We start from the raw sequence: 17324 nt of genomic DNA, 5'->3' as shown, positions 1-17324 counted from the left end.
AATGTAAAACTTATTAACATTACTATTTTCCTATTATTTAGTCAATGGAAGACTTCTTAACATTGTTATTTTATTCATTTCTCTCTCTCTCTCTCACACACACATAAAATCAGAATTATTTTAATTACATATATATTTAACCTCTACCTGTTCGATAAAAATTTGTTTAAATATTATGGGTTGTTAATTTGATGGTGTTATTGGTATATTTTTGTTATCATGGGTTGTTAATTTGGGTAGGTGTGAGGGCATTTTGGTTTCCTATTTAAACAGTTTCCATTATTAATGATCAGTTACACGTGCGTCAGAGTTATAGATAGAGAAGAGGAGGGAAGCAGAAGCAGAGGCGGTGCAGAGTTATTTATGAGGCATTGGTTTGGGGAAGTTTTGCAACACAATGTGGTTGGGAGTCGTGATGTCATATTGAATGGGGATCAACTACCAACGATGCACCATTTTGAGAGCAAAACTAGTTACATTCTTCTTTCTCCCATGTCTATCCATAAAAATAATAAGCATAGTTATAACTGCAGTACGTCAGTCAATTGCCATGTCTTCTTTTTGAACTGCCTTGCATTATTATTATAACAAACCCTACATAATCTTAATGGAGACAACATAATAGCTAGGAGAGAGGAGAGCTTAGTGATGAGATTGAGGGTGTAAGTGGATCGATAAGCGCCACAAATCAAATTGCAAAGAGTAAAAGAGGGAAAAGGAAACCCCAATTTCAGAAACAGAATATGGAGTTTTGAGTTAAATGTATCATCGATATCGACTCATTATATTACGCATTCAAAAATGATGCCTTAGTCTTGTCCATGCACTTGTGTGTGCGTGCCACACTATTTGAAGGCTAAAAAATTGAGCTTACCCTCCTCGCCCATTTGTTCTCTCTCCTTGTTTTTGGATTTCGCCCCCTTTATAATAATATTGCTCAATATGCTTTCCAAGAACAGTGCAATAATAATAAAAGATATATGCTGATGATCAAATGCTCGAGTCATAAAAAACCTCTGCTCATTAGATCTCTATGATCAGAAAAGCAAAAACAGATAGATGATAAAATTAAAGGCCAAGCGATCTAGCCCGTTATTTGTCTCCATTATGCATAAAGAAGAGGGGAGAGACGTGGTGTAAGGAGGACTCGAATAGGCGAGGCTTTGATATTAGTGAGCCCAACCTGTTCTCGCATATCTGTTGGTTGGTTATCAGGAGTTGCAATATCAAATCCATGCAGCAGATTGGCGAGTGTGAGTTGCATCATCAAGAGAGCAAATGAGACACCAGGGCACATTCTTCTTCGTGCACCAAAGGGAATCAGTTTAAAATGCTGCCCTTTCAAGTCCAAATCTTGGTGAGTGTTTAGGAATCTGTCTAGCCAAAACTCCAATGGGTCTTCATATACATGTGGGTCGCGATGGATTTTTGAGAGGTTGGTCAAGAGATGGGTGCCTGAGGGTATGTGGTACCCTGCCATTGTGCAATCTTCCATAGACTTGTGCTGCACATTGAGTGGTGCGGCTGGGTACAAGCGCAGTGTCTCCTTCAGGATGGCTTGCAGACACGGCAGGTTCTTCAAGTCTGATTCTGATGCCAGCCTCTCTTCCCCAACTTGTGTGTCTATTTCATATACGGCCGACAGCGAGCAAGCCAAACGTACAAGGAAAAAAGTGAAATGTGGATCTCAACAAGGGCAATTAGATCAGAACATCGATGAAGAGGTGATGGAGAAAGGGAAAACCTTTAAAGATACCTTGCTGGGAACAGATTTTGAACAAGTTTCTAAGGACAAAGCTGGATTTGGTGTCTTCAAGGACGCATAGGCAGAATATATTGCAAGCCTGCAATGTTTCTTTACCAATGGATCTAATGAAAAGGAGAATAATGAGCCTGAAGAGGATGACGAGGAGGAGTGCCCCACTCTTCGGGTTCCGAGGGAGGAATATAAACAGTGGTATGCCCTTTGGCGAAGGTCTCTAATTATCAAACTTTTGGGGAAAAATGTGCCTTTATGGGTAATGCATGACAGCCTCCATAGGAACTGGAAAACTGGGAAATCTTACACAGTTAGAGATCTGGACAATGGCTACTTCGTTGCTTCTTTTGACAGTGAAGATGACATGAATAGGATACATCAAGATGGCCCGTGGATGGTATCTAATAAATACTTGCTAATGCAGAGATGGAGACCAAACTTTGACCCTTGGGATGCAGAACTACAAAAGAAAATTGCCGTGTGGGTAAGAATTCCTCTATTGCCTCTAGAATTTTTCAATCCAACGAGCCTACGGATGATTGGAGAATTGATTGGACGGACACTAAAAATTGACAAGATGACCTATGAAAGCGAAAGAGGTAGATTTGCTAGGATTTGTGTCGAGGTGGATCTTAGCAGAAGACTCAAATCTGCGGTCAATATATTCGGCAAACGGAGGTGCATAGCTTATGAGGGACTTTATCTAATTTGTTTCTGTTACGGGAAGTTCGGCCACCATAAGGATCATTGTCCTGGTATCAAGACTCATCCTGAAGTTGAGAAGAATGACCGGACAAGCTCCACAGGAAATGTATCACAAAAGACAGTACACCCACGAATAATGAGGAGGGAAAGAAGAAAACGATCGAGAAGGAAACTAGGGAGGTAGTCGAAGTGGAACCTCATGGGGAGAAACGGGAGCGGAATGAAATGGTAACCAAGGCAATGGCAGGTGGTAGAAATTCGCCAATAACGAACACTTACGGTGTCTGGAAGATTGTCCAGCAGCCAAGATGAAGGAAATCAGGAAACAATGAAAAAATAGGAGCCAAGAAAACTATGGCGAATACTGCGCGACTGCACAAGGAAAAAAAATTCAATCAAGATCCTACTAATAATAAGGAAGATATGGCAAGCCATGAGGCCAGCAAAGCGAGATCTCCGACTGTTAAGCAAGGAACCCCCAGGTCTTTTGAAAGAATTTTACTATTCAATAACGATGGGTCCCAGTGGATACCAAGAAGGCAGTTGACAATGCGAAAATTTACTTAGGAAAAGAAAATGGTACTGGGCCCTCATTTAGTAAAACTGGGTCGGAGTGATATAAAAGGAATTCCACTATACATCTGAACCAAAATATGCAGGGACATTTCTGGAGCTCACCTAATCTGTTTCGAGCATTGGGCTTAGTGACAGAAATTGGCTCATAGAGGAAGAGATATCACAGGCCCAACCTCCGTTAGGTACGAAATCCAGGGGTTACGATAAAGAGCTACATAGTTATCCCTTCTGTATGACGTCAGCTGATATCAAGCCATGGCTATGGACTCTACGAGCAATATGACCACTAAGACGAAGAACTCTCCAGAGTTACCTGTCACTTCTGAAAATGGGGACCTATAAGCGTTGCATCCCCAGCTCGAGGTGACCCATGATCTGCACATTTTGGAACTGTAGGGGGATGGGTTCTAAAGCTCTTCTGAGACTCGTCAAAGAAATGAGAAAGAGATACTCTATCGATTTCTTAGCCCTGTTTGAAACTAAATGCAACGGCACCCATGCGGTTTCTCGATGTCGGTGTTTGGGGTTTGACAGTTTTGAGATTGTAGATGCTAACGACTAGAGTGGAGGAATTTGGATTACTTGGAATGGGACGATTATATCTGTCTCGGTAGAAGGGAAATCATATCAATTTATTCATGCTTGGGTGACCAAGGGGCATGAAGAGTTCTATATAACTTCGGTGTATGCAAGCACCAATATCAACAAAAGAAGACACTTCTGGAGAGATCTTGCTAAGCTTCAACCAAGTAATGACAAGCCTTGGGTGATCGGTGGCGACTTCAATGCCACTTTATTCCATAATAAAAGGCGTTCCAGTGCTATTAACCCAACTTCTATTGACCGTGAATTTCTAAATTGGTTTGAGGAGCTGGAATTGAATGATTTGGGATGTCAAGGTCCTTTCTTCACATGGAGAAGAGAGGGATGTGAGAGTAGGATTGACCGGGTGGTTGCGAACGCTAAGTTTACTGAGACATACATGGATGCAAGTGTTAAACACCTACCTTGGTTTGGTTCAGATCATCGTCCTCTGTTACTAAGCACCACGGTTAAAACCCTTAATGGCCGAAAGGATCGACCCTTTCGTTTTTTGGCATCTTGGGTTTTGCATGACGAATTTCCAAGAATGGTGAAAGAGACATGGGATGGTAGTGCAAGCTGGGAGGAAAATATCAAAAATTTCACTAATGAAGTAGGGAAGTGGAGCCACAACGTGTTCGGGCATATTGGGCGAATGAAAAGTCGTCTGATGGGGAGACTAGAAGGAATCAACAAGCACTATGGCTCTTCTAATCACTCGTCCTCAATAGACCAACTGTAAAGGAAGTTATGGCTGGAACTGGAAGATCTTCTCATTCAGGAGGACTTTATGTGGGCCCAAAAGGTTAAGTGCAATTGGTACAACCTTGGAGATAAAAACTCAAAATACTTCCATGCTCATGCCAACGGAAGACGACGTCAGAATAAAATTGAGAGGATTAAAATGACAGAGACGAATGGATTGATGATATTAAGGAAATTAAAAAGATGGCAACAAAGTTCTTTATCGACCTATTCAATACTCATGATAATTCCTCCTTTTCTGCTATTCTTGGCAGTGATTCCTACCCTCGGTTGGACCAGCCCATTCTTGATAGAACCAGCACAGAGGTAGACGTCAAAGAGATCCATTTTGCCATGTTTAGTATGGGAGGCCTTAAAGCTCTGGAACCAGACGGCCTCAACGCCCTTTTCTTTCAACACCAATGGGACAATCTTGGGTCCTCGGTTATTCAAGTGGTTAAAGATACTTTCTCTGATCCATCGTCTATTCAGAAACTGAATCACATGTTCACAGTGCTAATTCCAAAAAGGGAGTACCCTGAAACCATTTGTGATTTTAGGCCTATCATTCTATGCAATGTTATATATAAAACCATTACAAAAGTTATTGCTAATAGAATTAAGGAATTTCTCCTCGAGGTCATTTCCCCAAATCAATGCAATTTTGTCCTGAGCAGAACTAGTGCTGATAACATTGTGGTTGCTCAAGAAGTTATCCATTCGATGAGGAATATGCAAGGAAAGCGAGGATATATGGCGATCAAAATTGATTTGGAGAAAGCTTATGATAGAGTCTGATGGGATTTTGTTATGAATTGTCTAAATGAACTTAATCTCCCTAGCGTGATTTATGCAACGTGATTTATGCTTGTATTTCTTCTCCATCTATGCAGATTCTCTGGGAAGGCAGTAGGGCAGAAGAATTTACTCCCACTCGCGGTTTGAGACAAGGAGATCTGCTCTCCCCCTACCTATTCATGATATGTATGGAGAAATTGGCCCATTTAATCCAAGACGAGATTAATTTAAAGCAACGGAAACCTATACGATTGGGTAAGAATGGCCCCCCCATTTCTCACCTATTCTTTACTGATGATCTGCTTATTTTTGCAGAAGCTAGCTTAGACCAAGTGGAGGCAATCAAAGGATGCCTAGATAGATTCTGTGGAGCTTCAGGCTAAAAAGTTAGCAACAACAAAACGAGAGTGTTTTTCTCTAGCAACATCAACTATGTTTGGGCCTCCCAATTGAGCTAGGAGCTTGGTTTTACTAGCACGGCTAATCTTGGCAAATATCTTGGCACGCCTCTTCATCACGACTAAGTCAAAGCTGAGACTTACAACTTCATGATTGATAAAGTAAGAGACCAACTGAGTAGTTGGCATGCTTCACGCTTCTCCCTCACTGGCCGAGATAAACTCATGAAATCAGTAATTGCTGCTATGCAAGTGTACGTTATGCAAACTGCTAATCTTTCCCCATCTACATGCAATGAGATTGAGAGAAAAGCTAGGAATTTCTTATGGGGGTCCTCGGACGAGAAACAGAAGATGCACCTTGTGTCTTGGAGCAAATTATGCACTGATAAAAAGAGTGGAGGGTTGGGTATGCGTCATTTAAAACAACAAAACAAGGCCTTTATGATGAAACTTGGATGGGTCTCGTTCACGATCACGAATCTCTTTGGACCAGAGTTATTTGAGGGAAATATGGCTGTGGAAGTGACTTGATTCCCAAGATCAATCCCCAAAAAGCAGGCTCTAATGTTTGGAATGGCATAAAGAGAAACTGGGATAAAGTCTTTGATGGTATTCAACAAGTTACGGATCGTAATGGAGAGCCAAAGGCAAGGTGGAAAAGGGAGAAGAGTGTTTGTTTCACGGTGAGCTTAGCATACAAATCTCTTCCTTAGGCCGATGACATCCCCTCGTGTCTGTGGAAGAATATATGGAAACTTAGCGATGTAAAATGTTCGCTTGGACACTCAACCATCACCGTATTGTCACTAACAAGAGGAAAATGAAGATGAACTTACCTCCTACTGGTTCGTGCCCTAGGTGTAATTTCCATATCGAGGACGAGACCCATGCTCTTAGAGACTGCAAAGATGTCAAGAACTTTTGGGAGCAAATCATCAAACCGGCTTATCATAATAGCTTCTTCGCTTGCTCCTTGCAAGATTGGGTCATTCTCAATCTTACAAAGAACGTCGGTACCAGGCATGCTTACTGGAAGGGTTTATTTGTGATTATCTGTTGGTTGATTTGGCGGGATAGGAATGAGATTGCCCATTCAAGTGGCAATACCCAGATTAGCAACAATCTTGCTAGAGCTTTGGCGACTCTAAGGTGTATGAACACTGCGTATGACAAGCTCAAAGATGTCAACCTTACCAACGCGAGAAAGGTCCAAACAAGTACGGATATTGGTATAATAGAGTTTGATGCGCAAGTGGAAGTAGACGGAGCATATTCATCGGTCAACCAGCATGTGGCTTGTGGGGGTATCTTGATAGATAATGCAGGATGTATCAATGAGGGATTTCATTTCAGATTTCAATCCGATGACGCTCTGAAAGCGAAATTATGGGGCTGCCTTATTGGACTCAAAAGAGCTTGGGAAAAGGGATTCAGGAACATTGCTCTTCAATGTGACTCTCAAGAGACCCTTAGATTGCTCAGGGCGGGCCAAGCAGACATGCATGAAGACTTCACGTTGATAGAGGAAGTTAAAAGTGTGCTTCAGAGGGACTGGAAGGTGACGCTGCATTAGAATAGGAGGGCAGACTCACTTGCAAAACGAGGATTGGCCACAAGCTACGGCCTACAAGTGTTTGGCCCTGATGCCATACGTCAATTAATTCCTCCTGACACCAGGGGTAAGTTTGTTACAGGCTTTAGTGTTTTGTTTTTGTTATGTATTTCCTTTTTATCGAAAAAAAAAGGGAGAACGATGAGAGAAAGAGAGAGAAAGCAAGAAACCAACCAAGTTTGCGTAGAAGATGAAAAAAGACGAGGAGAGGAAAAATAGAAACGGAAGAAAATAGGTAAAGAAAGAGAGCTTGTATGAGGGACATTGAGAAAAGACAAAGTTGAAAAGTTGCATAGAGAGATTGAATATTTGAATGCATACAAAATTAAATTTTCGATGCTGATTTTCCGTGTAGTTTAATTGCTTAGTTGATAATAAATTAATTATATTAAATGCATAGGTCCAAAAAATTCTATATATTCCATTTTTTTAACAGTTTGTTTTTAAACAAAATAAAGTTTATGTATATTATAAATTCTTTAAAATCAAAAGATTTTAAGATGTACGTTTTTATTAATAAAAAAGTTAAAAATTTGTTAATTTTAGTACTATTACTTTTTATTATTATTTAAAATTGTTTATATTATGATTTTGCTCTTATATTACTCCTCCAGTTCTAAATATAATAATCTTTTTGTAGTGCGTATAAGGGTCTTACATTTAGGACAGAAAAAGTATTATTTTACCTAAAATATTTACTATATAATTAAAACTTATATTATTTTAGTTATGATCTATCTGATCTTAGTCTGACTTCAATCTAACACACTGGTGTTTAACTTATCATTTTTTTTTTTGGGTGAAGCCATGAAAGGTTTAACTTATCATATCTGTCGGTTTATTGACTGGTCTTGCTTTTATTTTATATATATATATATATATATATATATATTTAACGGTTGTGTATGGAATTTGTTGACAGGAATCAGAATTCGGCCGCATCCTCGTAGAGTCAGCACGGAATTCGGCCCATTCGCCTTTCGGTTCAGGGCACATTATTCACAAATCATCCACATGCACGTGTCCTCTTCCACGCTGCATCGCCCTGATTTCTTGGCAATTCTTTTATTTTATTCATAACTCGCGCGCATCATTATCACAGTACAATAGTACATAAATAAATTAATGATAAAAAAAGTATGATCATTAAATTATATATAATTGATGATCCCAGTGACAAATATGTATATGCTAGTATAAATTAAAAATTACTCCACCCATAGATGGGTAAGAACAGAGACCATTGGGCATTTATCCATATAAAAGACGATGTAACTAGCTTGTATTTTATGGGAAAAAATTACTATCAAACTGTCAAACAATCGAATGCTCATATATCATGACATTATGATCATACGAAAGAAACAAAAAGTTATTAAAGTTCTCCCTTTCTGTCTTACTTCTAAACAAATATATATAATTAAAAGTCTCATATTGACTTATTCTGCTCTTGAATTCTCTAGACTACATATCCTTTATTACATACTAGTTTGGTTATATGTTGAGAGAGAAAAGACAAGAGAGGTGTTTATTTATTAATAGTGCATGTCTCCAGTATACCGATACATGCAGCTAATATGTAGGTGCCATCATTATTGCTTGATCCTCCCTTAATGCTTGGTTTTATCCGTAGAGATGAGGAGGGAGACGTGGGGTAAGAAGCACATGAAGTGGTGAGGCTTTCATGCTGGTGAGCCCAATTTGTTCTCGCATGTCCACCGGTTGGTTATCAGGGCTTGCAATATCAAAGCCATGCAACAGATTAGCAAGCGTGAGTTGCATCATTAGGAGAGCAAATGAGATTCCAGGACAAATTCTTCTGCCAGCTCCAAAGGGAATGAACTCGAAATTCTGGCCTCTTAAGCCTAAATCCTTGTGGGTACTGAGGAATCTCTCTGGCCGAAACTCCAGTGGATCTTCAAATACTCGTGGGTCTCGATGGAGTTTTGAAAGGTTGGTCAAAAGACGCGTGCCAGAGGGTACGTGATAGCCAGCCACAGCACAATCTTGCACAGATTCGTGCACCACACTTAGTGGTGCGGCTGGGTACAGACGCATGGTTTCCTTGATGATTGCTTGAAGATAAGGCAGGTTCTTGAGGTCTGAATCCACTACTAATCTTTCTCTCCCAACCTGCGTGTCTAATTCATGTACTGCCTTCTTTAGGACTTGAGGATTGTTCAGAAGTAAAGATACAGCCCAAGTTAGTGTCACTGTTGTTGTGTCTGTCGCACCCAGAATCAGGGCCTGCAAGTTACCCATTCAACTTTCAATTTTGCAAAGATTAGCCTAAGGGTATGTTTGGCTCAATGAGAGGAAGGGGAGGGGAGGGATTTTAATGGAGGGAAGGGGAGGGGAAGGGAGTGGAAGGATTTTAATATTATCTTGTTTGGATTTATAAAAAAAGAGGGGAGGGGAGGGAAAAATATTTTAATATGGACAATTTTGCTCTTATTTTATTTAAGGTGTGGGCATAATGGTCACAACATGACAAAATATAGACATAATGGTCACAACATGACAAAATATGGGTATAATGGTCATAATATGATAAAATATTACCCTTTCCTTCCAAATCTTCCCAATTTTGGAGGGGAGGTTGAAGAGGGGAGGGGAGGGGAAATTTTAAAAAATTTTCCCTCCTCTCCTAAAATTTGTGTGTTGCCAAACAAGGGGAAATGATTAAAACCCCTCCCCTTCCTCCCCTCCCCCCCAAATCCCTCATACCAAACACACCCTAAGTGAATGAAAACCAGGCAGCATATGAGCGCACACAGACCTATTTCTTTTGTTGGAAGCTAGCCTTCGAAATTCGCAATTCACAAACTGAATGCTGTTATTTGACATATCAAGTTTTTTTTTTTTTTAACCAGCAACATATCAAGTATTTTGTATAGACGCCAAGTGCAGAACATAATTCAGTTAATTACGTGCACGGACACGGATCCCCTAAATTATTAATTTTTTGTTTGTATTGATAATTGATTTATAGGTTAAGAACTAGTTGATTAATTTGAGTATATTAAGTAAGTTTGTCAAATTAGTTATTTATAATAAATATGTGTTGTCTTTCTTATAATGCTATTTGATAAAACATTTAATATATGCAACTACTATAAAAACTATTTTAAAAAATAGATAAATATAAAAAACAAAATGAATTAAAATCTTATATTTAAAATTAAATTAAAAATAAAACTATTTCTTATGTGAAGAATAAAAATAGTGTTACGTATACGGGCATTAGATGCTATTTGTCCCCCCACCCCCCGGGGGGAACTTTGAGTGTGCGCCCACGCATCTAGCTAGATAGAACTCCAATGAGATGAGAAAAGCAAGTCGTCCTAGATATCAATCTGTTCAATTGCGTCCTCACAATGCAATAGCCTTTTCTGGTCCAATTGTTGTTTTTTCAGAACCGTACGTGAGATTTTCATTTCACACGGCTCCTCCTTTACGTGCATAATGAGAAAAAACAATGGAAAATTAAAAGGACTGACCAGGCTTGTAGCTTTAATGATAGTATTAGCATCGTGGCCGTCGATCATTTCAGCCTTATCAACTATGGAAAGAAGCACGTCCATGAAGTCACAGAGCTCAGGCTCGGCTTTTCCTGAACCGGAGTCCCTCTTGCGCCTGTGTTCATCCAACCAAAACTGAATAAATTGGTCCAGCTCTTTGGCCGTCTTCTTCATGGCCTTCTCTTGGCCACCCAAATCCAGCCACCTCAAATACGGCAACGCATCTGATATCACGAATTCTCCCATCAGTTTGACGGACTCCCTCAGTGCTCTCCGTGCCGTTTTGTTCTCTTCAGTCTCATCTAAGCGTTTCCCCGCGACCATTCTAAGCACAACACTAAAGGCTATATCTCCAAACCATTTCTTCATCTCACATGAAAGAGACACTGATTGCGAATTCCCACCACCTTCATTATTCTTCGACTTCATCCAACGGTCGTACGTATCTTTCACGGCCGACTTAACCTCGGACTCTCGCACATGTTTGAGCATCTCTAGGCGATGGTTGGTGAGGACCTCGAGGGTGGCGATCTTGCGAATTTGGCGCCAGTAGGGTCCGTAGGGACTGGTGCCGAACATGCCAAAGTTGTAGCCCAAAATTTCGAAGGCTAAGATTTTGGGACGGCCGGCGAAGGCTCGGTCGTGTACGGTGAAGCATTCCTTGGCGATCTCCCAGCTGCTCACAATCAAGGTTGGGTGAACCCCAAGCCTTAGGGAGAAGATTGGTCCGTATTTGTCGGCCATCTTGCCTAAGGCTATGTGCGGTGGCTCTGGCCCGCCTAGGAGGTGGAGGTGCCCAATCACAGGCCACGCGCCGCCAGCTTCCGGTGGCAGCTTTGTGGGCGTAGCTTTTTTCCCGCGGCTTCTTGATATGGAGAAAACAGCGTAGACAAAGATTAGTAGTCCAAGGATGCTGAACGGAACGGTTGATCGCCGGAAGATTACCGTCAAGTCCATGGCTCTGTAGTTTGTGGTGCTGGATGGCTTCTAGCAATGGACAAGAGATAATTATTTAAGAAAAATTGCAAGTACTGCTTGTCTAAAAGGGGTGAATTTATTGGGAGGTCGAAATCAATACTCGAGAAGTCAAGTTAATATCATAATGATAGGCGGAGAGGAACTGCTCAAGATTTTATTAAAGTTTTTTAATGATATTATAGGTAAATATCTGGAAAAGAAGTCCTGATTGATGGACATTATAAAAGAGTGCTGGTACTCTGCAGATTTACACATTTGAGGTACTAGCAATCTCGTCCGGTCAAAAAGTACTAGTAATCTCTGTACCCAATAAAATTCTCAATAATTTTTTTTTCTAATCTTCTCCTTATTGTTCAGTATAAAATTACAAAATGTAGACGGTTGAATGTCACCCTTTAGTAAGACTCCGGATGTTAGATTCTATGTTTTTAATTATAAAAATCTGAGTGCAAAGGCCTTTTTTATATTTCAGGATAAATTTTTGCATATTTATTTTAGTTACATTATTTTCATTTTTTTATTTACGTGATATTTCAAGTAATACTTATTATTTCCAATGTTTCAAATTTAAAGATAAATATATTTTCAGTAAAATTAAAATTTTGAATTGGAAAAATATACATGTATATAAATAATATAGACTATACTTACATCAAATTTCTTATATTCATTATGTCAAGTTCTCCAATCACGCATGACCATATGCCCTATTTTTGAAATATTACTGTTTAATAGCATTTAATTATAAATTTATATTAAATAAAAAAGGATGTATAGTCATGTATGATCAAGAATCTTGTTATAATGTATATAAGTAAATTGACGTAAATTTTTTTTTCCAAATAGTATAACAGTGTATACTTTATACACATTGCATAAAAGAAATAACATAGGGTCATTTGTTCGGTCATGACGGACACAAAAAGGGGGGAAACACAAGGACGAAGGGGAAACAAATGTAAGTAAACATCTTGTCATGAGGAGGATCTTATGGTGAAAATTGAATGACAAAGGGAACAGAACTGCACACAAAAAGGAGAACAGTCCCATGATGCGTTCTGTTTTCAACATATGTATTTTTCTATTTGTATATTCAATTATTATTCTTTTAAGTTTAATAACTGAAAAGCATTTCATATCATACTTTGCAATAAAAGCGATTAAATGAACTTTAACTTTCCAAACCAGTGTATAGAGGGACAATGTCTTGGAAACAAAAAGGCAGACTAGTGAGCTGGGAAAAAAAAATGATAAATTGATGGATGAAAATGGTGCTTCGTTATCCGAGGAAAAGGGGCTTGATAATGAGCAAAGCCGAAAAATTACTTATTGAAGCCCACAGGCTCGCTCTCGTTCTATCTGTTTGGGTCGTAAATGCTACCCCAGATTGTGCGGGCCTTGGTTTCAGACGAAGCCCAAATTTGTTTCAAACCCTTTACTGTTTTAGACGAGAACCAAACTGTGGTTTCAATATCACTAAGAGAATATTTAGACGGAAACCAAACTATAGTTTCAATATCACTGAAGGAATATTTAGACGGAAACTAAATTATAGTTTTAAAAATAATTTTACAACATACAAAGTAAATATAGGAAGAAGTTTATTTCGATACACGAAAAAATGCTCTCAAAAATACTTTTAAGCATATCCAAATACCTCTGGCCTCAGGACTGAGTCACTTTCAGGTCTTTAACTTGAATAAAAAGGTGGTGGTTCTTGCGAAACTCTATGATGAGGATTACCAGAGGATGGAAGCGTCATCTTTTGCCCGTAAAACTTAAAAACTAACGGCAATAGCGCCAGCCAAATGAACGAGAGAACAAGAAAATGTAGAGAAGCAGAGATGAAAGACCCACCATCACCGCCTTCCCCATAAAACTTTCTCCCTTCATGATAGCTTTTGAATTAATCGCCTGTCTTTCTTTGTTTTTTTTTTTTTGTTTCAAAGCTTGACATCACTGACTAAAAAGATATATAATACTTCTATTCATTATTTAATACTTCTTCGGTCCTTAATATAGGATCTAATTCTTGAGTTGGTTTTGGTCCTAAATAAAAGACTCATTTCTTATATTTATCAATTTTCTCTAAATTACCCCTATGGATACTCCTTCAACCCTGATCAAGTAGAAGAGGAAGAGAGGGCATTAAGAAAAATGATTATAGTGTTTTAAGAAAAATGTGTCATTTTTCTTATAATTAACTAACTTACTTAACTTCCTTAATCTAATCAAATTAGTTAAATGGGTCTTATATTAAGGACCGGAGGAGTAATATATAGTAAATCCTATAATTATCAAAACATAAATAACACAACTCATTCGTCGTTTTCTTGAATTGCGCGTGACAACCTACGGAACATGTCACCCAATTAGGTACGGAAAATATCTTCCCTCACCTGTCATCGCTTGGTACATATTTTATGCATCTATTGCGAGTAATATTGATAAGAAAACAATGACTTAGCCATTATGCTTGTGGTGATATTGTTTTTCCTGCAAAATTTATTGTTAAATAAACAAAAAAAGTTGAAAATAAAACCAGATTAACAAGCTCCAAGTCTCTCTTTAGTTGAGGTAGCGGGTAAACAGTACACACACGAGCACTCTGAGTAATATTACAAACTGAAACAATCTTTCTAAATAAACCGATAAATTTAACTTTTTTATAATAACTTTAAGAAATAACTTTTTATAACCAAATCATACTAAATACAAACTCAAATTATATCACAATGATCTACATTAACTAATTATATAATATTGTTATCCGCGATAGAAAAGAGCAGCACCCAATCATACATCCTATCACGGATAAAAGAACTTTTCCTAACTCATTCAAATACAAACTATGTAAGAAAGGATAAATCTCATTTAATATGGTTATAAAACAACATATAATATAGCTCACAAATAAAAATATTAAGAATTAAATCTTAATTCATATTTTATAATAAATTCATAAACAATTTATATGTGATCCTAGGCCTCTTGCCAACTACCAGGCACACACTACAACGTACAACTCAAAGGACATAAGGCATAATAATGCATGAATAAATTAAAAACAATTTATCCTAAGGTGGCAATATAGAGGATACAACATAGCTCATAAATCAAGGAGACACTACAAGTCACTAATGTAGCTTTACTCCTCCTGAGCCTTCCTTGATTCCCTCTTGTAAATCTTTCACCTGAAAAATGTTAAACAATAAGGATGAGATAACGTCTCAGTAACTAAATTCCTACCCATCATACACACTAGCATGAGCTAGCGAGGTGTCTGGTGGGATACACAGAGTTAATAACAGTCAATAGACATTTATTTAACAGTTAAACTCACAATAAACATATAGGTCAAGTATTTCTGCCAATTTCATGCAGTTGATAAATTTCAAAAGAGATAACATACTTTTCATTTTATTCAAAAGATATAAATATCAAATAAATATACCATGTCACATGCAATCTATGAACCCACATATATCCTTATATCCTCCTTATTTCTGTTAACTGGACCCCTAGACTAAGTTCTTTCTATTTGACTGGCTACTCTGACAAGCTCATCATACGAGTGCTATGGACTAGTCAAAGACCACAAAGCGCTCAGTGGAGCATAGGTCCCCCCACGAAGAACTACTGGGGTGTCGCAGTCCCTCAAAGAATTAGTGGGACAATAATAGTGGCCGACCATAGAGCTCTATATGGAGGTCGATACCACGTGGCATATTTATATCTGTATACTCCAATCATCTCCTCCTCCAACCAAACCAGATGCACAGGGTTCACAATAACACATTTATATGCATGATCAAACGAATTCCAGAATAATCTCTTGGTCATAATCATTAATTTCTAACAATACAAATATTTCAACATTTTTTCAAAATAGCATCTCACAAGACAGTTCATATAAAACATAATATATGTATACAAAAATTGGTTATAAAATTACTCACTAGCCTTATACCAGAGCATGTAACAGATAGAAATTTAGTTACTTGGATTGCTAGCTAACAATCAAGTACAAACGAGGCCCGTACTCGAAAATGCCATAGTAGTATTATATCTATAATTGAAATTAAATTATCTCTATAGTATTAGAATAAACTACTCACAAATTTTTAGTCTTTAACGCTCCCTCTAATTAATACCTTCAACTGTCACTCGAAAGGCTCTTTCTAAGGTTTGGATTAGAACATATATATGATAATTTATATTCAATTCCTAGGTTCCCTTAATCTGTATCTTTAATTATTAAATTATATCATTTGAATCACCAAATTCATAACCTAGAGCCCTCAATTCATAGCTTATGTTCTATCTTCAAAGAATTAGACAGATAACCTCAATATGAGTTAATTTATTCTTACTGTACAAGTCTATTATTAATCCAACCATTTAATTAATATCTTACATGTCACAAGTTTACTCTCTAAATTTCAGGTTAATCCAACAGTGAACAATTTAAAAACGCTAATTTACTATCTGGTATTTATCTACCAAATCTAAAAAATAAATAAATAACGTACTTAATAACTTATAACTCAGAGATTGAATTGATAATCAACAACCTGAAACTAACAGTATGATGTCTAGGATCAGCTGACCAAATTGCAGCCCGATCCACGGTTACAACTCGTAAACATCACTTTACTGAGACTATCTCAGTTTTGTGTGAAAATTATTTAATTCATTTTTAACTCTCCTCTGCTACCACCTATATATAGGCTACTAGAGCTCCCTCTTTCCATCATTTAGTCAAGATAGGACCTTTTAACATTGCTATTTTATCCATCTTCTTATATTAGTCAATGTGGGACTTCTTAACATTGTTATTTTATTCATTTTCTTACACACACAGATACGTACATACATAAATAGAATTATTTTAATTACATATATATATATTTAACCTCTGCCTATTGTATAAAAATTTGTTTTAAATATTAAAATATGAAAATTAGAATGTTACACAAACATTATAAATTCTGGATATACACGAGGAGGCATGCATGGGGGAGCTCTTGTGAGAAGAACCAACGGTTTACCACTGGATACGTCAGTGGTATCGTTGTTCCAAGATCCCAACCAGAATTACTGCTAAGTGCTAACATTGAATTTAAATATTTGAAATCATATTAATTATTACGGGAGTATTAACAAACAATATTCAAAAAATATGTGGGAGCGTTGATATTATTACAGGTGATTAATGCGAGAAGTGAGTAGTGTATAATGGTCGACATGAAAACATTGTCGTTTGAGAAGCTCTGGGTCTCCCGGGGCCCGAGGGGGCCAGGGGGCATGTAAAAGCAATTTGAAGGATTGGGAGTCGTTGTCCGAGCTGTGGGTTCATGTATATTATATTTTGTCCGTAAGACAATGATAAAGACCATACACTGTAGAGCATCTTGTTACCCACCTTTCATTCTTTTTTTTTTTCTTTTTTTTGGGGGGGTCGGTTTAATCAATCACCGTTCAGATTGTTACATCTAGTATATAGTGCGGCTGATTACTTGCAGAGTCAATGAATCAGACCGTGCACGACGTTGACTAAATAATTGAATCAAGAGAACACAGAAATTGATGGTGTTATTGGCATATTTTTGTTATCATGGGTTGTTAATTTGTGTCGGTGTGAGGGC

At 37.9% G+C, this 17324-nt stretch overlaps 1 protein-coding gene across 1 annotated transcript; it reads right to left on the bottom strand.

The window, feature by feature from the left end:
- Nucleotides 1–8800: 8800 nt before the first annotated feature.
- On the bottom strand, nt 8801–11655 carry LOC114758112 (cytochrome P450 CYP82D47-like). Its single transcript, XM_028947125.1, has 2 exons — nt 10678–11655; nt 8801–9424 (listed from the first exon to the last, which is right to left on the bottom strand). The coding sequence occupies exons 1-2, from the start codon at nt 11653–11655 to the stop codon at nt 8801–8803; spliced, it is 1602 nt and encodes a 533-aa protein (XP_028802958.1).
- Between the last annotated feature and the right edge of the window lie 5669 nt (nt 11656–17324).

The sequence above is a fragment of the Neltuma alba genome, unplaced genomic scaffold (assembly GCF_004799145.2).
Source record: "Neltuma alba isolate B1F8T4 unplaced genomic scaffold, ASM479914v2 tig00010670_pilon, whole genome shotgun sequence".
Lineage (NCBI taxonomy): Eukaryota > Viridiplantae > Streptophyta > Magnoliopsida > Fabales > Fabaceae > Neltuma > Neltuma alba.
Note: the sequence above shows the minus strand (reverse complement) of the source record. Positions and strands in the feature narration are given on the sequence as shown.

Excerpts from the sequence above, each read along its gene's own strand:
- LOC114758112 (XM_028947125.1), bottom strand. The coding sequence starts at position 11,655 with ATGGACTTGACGGTAATCTTCCGGCGATCAACCGTTCCGTTCAGCATC. Across the intron at positions 9,425-10,677 it reads TCATTAAAGCTACAAGCCTG|GCCCTGATTCTGGGTGCGAC; the intron begins GTCAGTCCTTTT and ends GGTAACTTGCAG.